Genomic DNA, 10,681 nt, shown 5'->3' with positions numbered 1-10,681 from the left:
GAATAAATAAATAAAATAAAAGTAAAGAAGAATCAAGACTAATTGATCTAATTTAATCTAAAATTAGGGAACTGGTGACTTTCCATTAGAAAGCTAAAAATCCATACCAGCTAATTGGTGATCGTTCCTTTTAAATCAAAGGTGTAATCAAATGCTGCAATTTTAATGTTTAAATTAATTCTGTATTTTGATTCCATAAATTATAATGTACTTATGAACGACCACTATAAACACAATGGGCATTCTTTCCCAAAATTAGTTCTGCATATAGATTACTATAAAAGTAAGCATTTTATTTTTTTAAGCTTTTATGGTTATAGACTAGTTAGGAAAGGTAAGGAAAATGTGGACACTATTATTCTTATCAAGAGAAGAAAAAAATCATCAACATAATTATTATAAACAAACCATGATTTGTAGTAGTTAATTTTATATGCAATTAAAAAATTAGACTACACAAATAAAACAATCATTTAATATTTTATTAAATGAAGTGATTCTAAGCAGAAGGCATTGTTGCTCTGAGCACAATAATGCTTCAGCACAAGATTTCATCAAGAAAAGTTTGTACACACTGAGAAGCATAGCTATATAAGAGGTATTGTACCCCAACCCAAATCCATGTTCATTAATGCTTGATATGTGCTAAACTATTAAGTACACACTGACTGACTAGTTCATATACTAGTATCCTTCCTTGAATATTTTAAAGTGTGTGTGTGTGTGTGTGTGTGTGTGTGTGTGTGTGTGTGTGTGTGTGTGTGTGTGTGTGTGTGTGTGTGTGTGTGTGTGTGTGTGTGTGTGTGTGAGCTGGAGGCCCAATATAAATGGGTCTTTCTTCCAACATTTAATACTATTTTAAGTAGTATCTTATTATCAAGAAGGAAGAAAATAATGCAAGGTTCAACTTAATGAATTCCTTAAAAACAGTTTTCATTGCACTTTATAATGATAACTTTTATAAAAGTTCAGGTACTAAAATTTTTACATATGCCAAAGAATGAGAATGCACATCTATGCATACTCTTTGTTTAAAATACATGGATTTGGATACACAGTAGCAGTTCTAAGATGATGTCATTTTCTAGTTCTTTGAGTTCCTTCATGACACAATAAATTTTTATCTAATTAAGTTCAATGAATAATGGAGATAAGAAGCAACAATAGTCTGCTGTGCTTAAAACTATCATGGACAAAAGGTAAATAAATACATAAATAAATAAACCATGACAATTTAGAAATACAAGGATCTTAACCTAAAAGCATATTTACACATTCTAACAAATATTTTTAATCAGAATGATCTGATATGGAACTAAAAAAAGAATTTCATGATTATTAAAAATAAATACAGCCACTTCAAGCAGGATTGCTTGAAGAACTATAATTGAGAGAGAACCTGAATACTAAAATGAAAATTACTAAAGTTTAAATAATTTTTCAGCAAAAATAGTCCAATATGCTTTGTGAAAAGCAATAATTCTGATTTTTAATAAAATACTATTATTTTATAGATAAGAAAAAATTTATTATTATCAGAGATTCCAAACTTTCTTTTCTCTTCCAGATTGTCACAGACTATTCAGACTATTTCAAAGTGTGTATAGCATGAAAACTTAGAACTGCTGCTGCCTGACTATAGGAAGGGCTAACATTTTGTACAAATGTCTGTATTTAACAGTGTATCAATTTCTACAAAGGCATTATTAAGCAATCTGACAAAGTTGGAGAAGAAAGCACTAAGTGAACCTTCCACATGCTCAGAAGTGAACTGACATGGCACGAAACTTCATTATCCAGATAATATTACATTCTTATGGTAATATCTTTACAGTTTTACACAAAATTAGCCATCTATTCATGTTTCACTGTTGAAAAGCAACTAGGTGCCACTAGAATAATGACTAGATTTTCACTCAAGTTTACAACTTTATTGATTGTCCCTACCCCTAAAAATAACCGTGACAAGAAAAAAATCAAGACACATTTCGTGTCTCTCTCTCTTTGGTTTATATTACAGAGATATGAAGTATGCAATTTTTTTTATTTATTTATATATTTTTTTAAATAAGCAGTGTTGAACTCTGATTCACTAGATATATTTGGGAAAGAGCCTACTCTAGCAATATGACTCTTCTATAAAATTATACCCTATTAAAGCTGAACATTACAACATTTCCTCAGTCTCTTGAAGTATTTTGTCTATAGTCTACATTTACACATCACAGTTTAATATTCCATTGCACAGAAGTAAACATATCTACACCACTTAAAAATGGAACACAAAGATATTGACTTTTTGGCAACCTTTAATAATAGGCTGAAGCATTTTGCATCTTGCTATGTTCCTAAAGAGTACATTAAGCAATTTTAAATTTCTGTAAAACTATGAAGAAAACTGTTTTTATTATTATTATTATTATTCTTATTATTTATTTTTTTTCATATATAGCAGGGGTGTCCAACCTGAGGTGCATACCTTCATATTGTGTAGCTACATAAACAGCCCTCTAAGTGTTATCTGGTGGTTGTGCAGGACTTGACATGTCCCTCTCCAAAATAACTGACTGATGCGTCAGCCATTAACATTGATCAATAATTCATGTTGCACATTAACTGATGGTTCAATGTTAATGGCTAAGTACTTATCTAAATATAGTCAAACTTCTTTTTGAGCAATTTTGGAAGTGAACAGTTATTGTTTACTTGGAATTATACATGCAGTGAACTTATCAGGTTCTGCACGATTATTTAATACTTTTTTTGCCTTCCACTTAAAATTGCTAGTTTCAGTCTATCATAAACAATATGTTGCTGAAACCAAAACTAGCATGATGGCTGATATGCTTTCTACAGAAATTACTCTTTATTTTATGTTTAATTATTGCACAAAATTTCTTTTTTTTTTTTTTTTTTGTATTGATTATTATCATTATGGATATAAAATAGTTACTTTGAAAAGCATGTTAATGTGTGCACATGCAAAAAATTTGAAATTTACACTCCTAACAGTTTACTGAGCTAGAAAATGGAAGTGACTATTAGTTTCATGTTTATATTTTATGAGACACTATTTTTCTAATTTTCAACAAAACTAATAAAAGTTTTGTTTCATTGAAAATAACATATCCAAAAAATACTTTTAAATTTTCAGAAACTTTTTATTTAAAAAATACAACTTAAATTTAATATGTATTGCAATCCATTAATAAAAAATCAAGCACTGATGTACTTCAAACAAAATTCAAAATTTTTTTTACAGAAATGAAAAACAAAAGTTGGGCACTTGTCAGGTACTATGAACCCACATTTGTTAAAAAGAGTGATGCAACCACAGTTCAGCTGATGTAAAAAAATTAAATTCTAATTTGAATATGCATAATTAGTGGTAAGGAACTGTTCTTGCTGCCTGCTTTCCACAAGAAGCCATGCAGCCTATCACCCTCAGTATTTGATGTGTTTTGGCCCTTATAAAAAAAAAGGTTGGATGCCCCTGATATATATATAATACTATTGTAATATTAAATAGCTATGGTTCTGGGATTTTCCTTTTTTTTTTTTTTTTAGATCTATTTTTATTTATTTATTTTATAATCACATTAAAATTTTTCTGACAAACTAAAATACTTTGGGAATCTAGAACCATTCAACACTGATGCAAATACCATAATTTTTTAGTATAAAAATGGCTATCTTTGGTTTTTTGGGTTACAAAAATCTATTTATTCACCATTTTCCAATTTTTTTTTTTTTTTTTGCCTTAACACTACATACTATGGATTCACTTCTCCCCATTTTCCATTTTATAAAATAATTTTTTTTTCCTTTTTTTTTTTTTTTTTTTTTTAGATTTTAAAACAAAAGTAATAATCTGTGTGCATTTAAAAATAACCAACAAAGAAAAACAACAACGAAACAACTAAAATATACAAGAGAACAAACAGCAAATGGTACATTTCATTAGTAAACCACACAAAATCCTTAAAAAATTAAATTTTAGTATAAATAATTCAAAATGATTCTCTCTCTCTTTTACAAAATTATTATATATTATTCGTTTATAAAAATGATATATGAATTTAAATTACAAAGCATATGTAATAAAATTGAAGAAACTATATGCAGTAATCAACAATTAACTTTTAGCTAGGAAGACAAGTTCATCACATAAATTAACAACGTAATAATTTATACAGGTTTGCTTCATGAGCACATTTCATTATTCAAAATAACTTATAAAAGTATAAAATATTTTTTTAAAGTATGAGCTAGTTGAATCTAGGACATCTGCAAAAACTATTTTAAGCTCTTTAACAAGTTTTAAATTACAAAATAATTATATTAAAAATTTTAAAACAAGATATGGCAATGAAATAAATGTGTAATTTTAAAACTAGAAAGTATTTTCATAACAAAACAAAAGTAATTTCTGATTTAACATATCTGCAGCTGATCATATATACCACTGCATTAGTGTAATTTGATGAAAGTGAATCATGGCCTGAAATATACAAGGTATTATATAACAGAAGATACAACTTTCAAATTTATGAATAACATCAGTACATTAACATAAAAATGATGTAGTAGTAAAGAAATCAAAATAGATATACAAATTAATATCTACAAGTTTCCTGTAAATTTCTTATATTAAATTAGACACTATTCAGACATGGTCTAACATATGATTATGTGGTAATACTTTTAAGAGGAACTTACTTGTGAGATATACTCTGTAGCTAGAAATTTCATAACATGAATGAAATAACAGCTACTTTTGACTAACACTCCCTAAAAACAAAAGTACAAATATGACATCTGTCTAGGGATACCAAAGTATATTTAAAACACTGGCGATTTTACTTTCTCACTTTATCTGCTTGAAAGACCCTAAGTATTTCTTTCAGAACCCGTATCCAGTCATGGAGAATGATGTGCAGGTTCAAAACCTGAGACTATCAGATTAAAAAATCTATCCAATGTGGCATCAGTATCAAAACAGCAATGGTTTTCAGTTCAATAGTCTGAAAATCTTATACTCTTTGGTGTATGTGTGTTTATATATATGAGAAAATTAATTCCCCTTCACCAAATGTATAACAGAATAACATAGCAATAAGCTTATGTCAATAGCAAAGTTGGGTTCCAAAGTTAAAAGGTAAGGCTTGAATTATTGCTCAGGTATGGGAGAAACTGTATTCTGCTGTGTGAAATTAAGTTATGAAGACATTAAAAGAAGCCAAATTTCAAGGCAACTATGCAGTTAAAAAAGCTAATTTCTTCTTAAGATGTGTAGCTGTCAAAACTGCTTGTGATGAAGAGTCAATATTTTAAGAAATGCTGGAATTTCACTCAACAAAATAAATTTTAGACATTTTGTAAACATCTTTCTAGGGATACAAGTCTGCTACAGCAGCAGCATGCAGCTACCCGTTAAACTTTCAAAGGTAACACGAATAGTTACAAATATCTAACAGTGAAAAGCAGTTCGGTTCTTTAGAAACAGGGATACAGTTAGCAGTTTTCTCAATGAGAAGCTTTGTATCCTTTTAAATATATAATTAACACCAACGAAATGGTACAGCACGTGGGCGGTCAGCCCCTTCTTTCACAAGTGGTTTGTGAAATTCTCTTCCAGGGCGTGAATGAATTGTGGCCCAACAGTGCTCACAATAATATTGCAGACAAGTAACATTAGCACAAAAGAAAGGAGCAAATTTCCCACCACACCGTGTGCCTTGACATTCATCACACATTTGATCATCCAAAACGTAAGGCTTTACTTCAACCTACAAAAAAAAAAAAAGAAAAATAATAATAAATAAATAAAAAACCACTATACAAAACATTCTTTTATATCAAAATAAACATTTTTCTGCTATTATAAAATCAAACTTCAGGTATCAATTAAAATACTGTTAACATGTTCACTGCTGCCACCTATATTAGAGTATCCAACATGCCATAATTTTCGGAATGGTGAAGAACAACATTCTGAAAATTTGTAAGTAATGGTTGAAAAGAAAAAAAAATTCATAGTTGGGTTGAGCTATAAATTAGAACAAACCTCAAAATTTTATCAAAAGTTTATTCCATGTACATAAATTAACCTCAACACAAGCAAATAAAACTGTACCAGGTCTAAAAACAAAACCAAACTAGCCGTGAGCACTGCCTTTAAACTCTGGCAGTGAGCTAGATGATTTTGTAATAACTGAGAGGAAAGTGGAGGAGAAATTGTTGAAGATAAACATAAAAAAGGCACCCAGGGTGGATGAGATCTATCCAGTTATATTAAAGGAAGTAAGCAAACCCTTAGCCATAATTATGACAGCTTTCTTTGGACTCAGGGGAGGTACCCATGGACTGGAGATGTGCAAATGTGACCCCAATTCACAAAGGAGGATCAAAGGGCAACACAAGTAATTATAGACCTGTTAGTTTAACTTCTGTTCCAGGAAAATTAATGGAGGCACTGGTTAAAGAAGCACTGCATGATCATCTAGACAAGACTTCAGTTATAGCTCGGATACAGCATGGTTTTGTTAAGGGAAAGTCTTGCCCGACCAATTTGAGAGGAACTATGATGTGGTCACAAAGGAACTGGATACAGGGAATAACTTTGATATCATATATTTCGATCTCAGAAAGGTTTTTGATACTGTTGCACATGGAAGACTCCTGAACAAATTGGAGCAGTGTGTTACTGGAGGCAAAGTGCTGCTATGGATAAAGGGATGGTTGAGTAGACGAAGACAGAATGGTAATCAATGAACACTACTCATCGTGGACTAATGTTATTAGTGGAGTCCCTCAGGGTTCAGTGTTGGGTCCATTGTTGTTTTCTGTATTTATAAATGATACTGATAATGGTATATCAAGGTTAATGACCAAGTTTGCAGACAATACGAAGGTTGGCAGGGTTAAGGATACTAATGACAGTACGCTGCTGCAATAAGATCTAGAAGAGTTGAGCAGATGGGCTGAGAGGTGACAAATGAAGTTTAACATTGACAAATATAAAGTACTACATATGGGAAGCAGTAATCACAGAGTAACATATCAATTCTGTCTGTGGTGCTACACTGACAGTGGTAGAGAACGAAAAGGACCTGGGGGTAATTGTGCAGGCAGCTATGAAATTTTCTGAGCAGTGCAGACAGTCTGCAAGAGTAGTCATGGTGTCTTGTCAATGATATACAGGAATTTTTCTAGCAGGAATAAGGAGGTGATTATCCCCTTGTATAAGGCAATGGTCAGGCCACACCTTAAGTACTGTATACACGTCTGGAGGCCTCATTCTAAGAAGGATGTAGGGCTGTTGGAACGAGTACAGAGAAGGGTAACAAGATTAGTGAATGAAACAAAGGGTTGCTCTTACGAAGAAAGGCTTACGTTTTGCAAATTACAGTGCCTGGAGACTAGGCACCTGGAAGGTGATCTGACTGAGGTGTATAAAGCCTTGAATGGTTTGAGCATGCTCAATGCTGATGGGATTCTGCCTCTTGCTCAGAATAATCCCCTAAGAGGGCATAAATTGAAATTGAGGAAAGACAGATGTAGGATAGATGTGTGGAAATTTGCCTTCAGCCAGCGGGTAGTTAGTTGGTGGAACAGACTTCCATCCTTTGTTGAGGAAGTTGATAGCCTAAATAAATTTAAGGCTGAGCTGGAAAGGTATTTGGAACGAACGGAGGAGTGAAATGGGAGTGTTTTTTTTTTTTTTTTTTTTGTATTTTGGCTGATGCTGCATAAGCTTGCTTTCTTGCATCATATGCCTCTACTAAGCTAATGGGATTTTTTTTTTTTTTTTTTAAATAATGGGATAAATACAGAAATTTAAGGCTATTTCCATTTTACAAAAGTATAGGTATATTAAAAAATTGAAACTTGCAGCTTTCTTTAAATAAGTCCACTAGTTCATACTACATTCAAATAAAAAAATAAAACGATGCTTATTTTCTATCCAACTGTACCTACCATGGTATGCAACAATGAATATGTGAATTGATCACTATCAAAACTACATACACCTTCTGTACTGGATGTGAAGATTTGCTTTGGAAATTCACTGTGTACCTTTTGTGCAAAGCTGATGCCTGCACAAAATGTGACATCACAGAAGATAGCTAATTAGAACCTTCTATTTGGTGGGCTTAGAGGGGGGGGGGGACAGGTATTCTGTGTGTTATCAGACAGTCTAAAACACTGATGGATCCAATATCTTTCTACTGCAGAAGATTTAGGAGAAGTCCGGTTGGCCTGCCTCCCTAAAATCTACTCATGCACACCTTCTCAATGGTAAGCCCTGTTATGTCACTTAGGTGGCAATGAACGTGTAGAGTGGTTTTGCGTGAAGAGGAAAAGACCAAACAGTCCAGCATATGACAGCACGATGAAACAAATGGTCCTCAGTCCCCATCGGCTTTCGCTCCCCCTCTTACGGCAGCGAGAGTGGAAGCAGAGGGTGCTAAGCATCTCTGGGTATGACCAGGCTGCCATGCACGGAAACTGAACTTGGCCTGTTACAATGTAAGCTCGCTCATCGGTGAAGACAGGATATTAGAGCTGGAAAAGGAATTAGAAAATGTGAATTGGGATATCATCGGTTTGCCTGAAACAACAAGAAGAAATGAATCACTTATAAGTTTATCAAGTGGAAATCTGCTGTCACCAATGGAAACAGTGAAAGGAGCGAAGGTGGAGTTGGGTTTCTGGTCCATAAAGATATAAAAAAACAACATTTTGGAATTCAAAAGTACATCACTAAGGGTGTCAAGATTAATACTCAAGATTTCTAAGAGGTACAAGCTAAAGGTTATAATGATTTATGCACCAACATCGAGCCATGATGATGAAGAGGTTGAAGAAATGTACACCAAAATTGAGAGTCTTCTAAATGAGCAGAAAACCCACTACGCTATTATTATGAGGGACTTCAATGCTAAGGTTAGAAAAAGACAAAACAGCACAGAATGGGGAACTGTAGGAAATTTTGGAATTGGTGAAAGAAATGAAAGAGGTGAAAGACTTGTGGAATTTGCAGAATCTCAAGGATTGTCAGAAATGAACACTTTTTTTCAAGAAAAGGGTGAACAGAAAGTGGACATGGAAGAGTCCAAATGGATTAACAACTAATAAAATCGACTTCATCCTCACTAACAGAAGATATATTGTGAATGATGTTACCGTCCTGAATAAGGTTTGTTTGTTTGTTTGTTTGTTTTAGGGTTTTATGGCGCATTAGCATCTAAGGCTATAATGCGCCAAGTCAAAAGGATGTAGAATATAAAACTATAATATTGAAATTATTTGTATATTATTGTAAAATAATATACGATATAAAACGTTCATATAGCATAAAACGATAAAAATATTTTAGATAGAATTATTTAGATTAATAAGTTGTAAAAACTTAAAAATAGCTGACACGTTGTCATTGTCCGATAAAACCTGTCTGAGTGTACAAGGTTCACACAGATGGCTAAAACAAACGGCGGTCATTATAAAAGGACGGACTGTTAAAATGGTGTCACAATTTCTGCACATAGGACGATCGTCTGCCCTCAGCAAATAGCAGTGTGTCAAGTGACAATGTCCTATGCGGAGTCGAGATAGAACAACTTCCTCTTTTCGGTTCCTGCACAGACTAGACTGCCAATGTTCAATTACAGGCTTAATCTCATATAACTTGTTTGTAATCTGTCCATGCCATGAGTGTTGCCAATGGGATACCAGTTTCTTTCGAATTACTGGCCTGTAGTCTGTATAGGGGACTAACAGGCAAGAGTTAAATAGGTTTGCTGAGTTGGCTGCAGTGTCTGCCAAATCATTTCCTGAGATCCCAATGTGGCCTGGGATCCAGCAGAAACGAACATCAAATTTGAATTGTGCAAGAAAATGCAGCTTCTGCTGTATCCGGGTCAGGACAGGATGAGGGTTGAACCTCATCGATGATAAAGCCTGCAATGAACTCAGAGAATCGGTATATATAATATATTTTTTGTGGTGGGTGGTTCGTATGTGATCTAAGGCTAGCTCAACCGCATGCAGCTCTGCAGTGAACACACTGCATTCGTTGGAGATCTGCTCAGATACCGTGGTATCTGGGAAAACAGCTGCAGATCCGACAGACATTTCTGACCTCGAGCCATCTGTGTAGATGGGCAAGAAGTCAGCATGTTCAGAGCGATCAGCTAAAAAGAGCTGCAGGTAGACGGTGGACGAAGTATTGTCCTTTCTCCAATTGTTAAGGGAGAAGTTGCAGTTTGGGACACGGGCATGCCAGAGTGGAAAAGGTTGCCCTGGTGATGGGGCAACATTGTCTAATGTGATGTTCAAATCGTTGAGTAGCCTTTGGATACGAATACCGAATGGTTGATTGGCAGTCTGGCGAACGTTGTACAGATTTTCCCAACGTGGCTCAAAAACGGGTGTCCACGTCGGATGGTATGGCAGGGATTTCAGTTTCAAAGCATACTGTAGAGACAACTGTTTCCTGCGAAGCGATAACGAGGGCTCATTCACTTCGACACAGAGGCTATGGACAGGAGGAGTTCGAAATGCTCCAGTGGCAGTACGGATCGCTTGATGGTGGATGGGATCCAGCCATCGGAGTACGCTGAGTCTAGTGGATGCGTATACCTGGCACCCGTAATCTAACTTAGATTGTACGAGTGCA

The 10,681-nt window shown here is 34.0% G+C and overlaps 1 protein-coding gene across 2 annotated transcripts in view; it reads right to left on the bottom strand.

Annotated features, from left to right (window-relative positions):
* Positions 1 to 4,674: 4,674 nt before the first annotated feature.
* LOC150085672 (cytoplasmic polyadenylation element-binding protein 2-like) overlaps positions 4,675 to 10,681 on the bottom strand; it is a 309,051-nt gene continuing 303,044 nt past the window's right edge. For both annotated transcript variants that reach the window (XM_090374177.1, XM_090374178.1), the window contains one exon: positions 4,675 to 5,789. In XM_090374177.1, the coding sequence (XP_090230303.1) occupies positions 5,562 to 5,789 (228 nt within the window). In that variant the 3' untranslated portion in view covers positions 4,675 to 5,561. The remainder of the gene's footprint in view (positions 5,790 to 10,681) is intronic.

Source organism: Mastigoproctus giganteus, chromosome 5, assembly GCF_048544385.1.
Source record: "Mastigoproctus giganteus isolate SK-2022 chromosome 5, ASM4854438v1, whole genome shotgun sequence".
Classification (NCBI taxonomy): domain Eukaryota; kingdom Metazoa; phylum Arthropoda; class Arachnida; order Uropygi; family Thelyphonidae; genus Mastigoproctus; species Mastigoproctus giganteus.
This window is presented reverse-complemented; position numbering and strand designations above follow the sequence as displayed.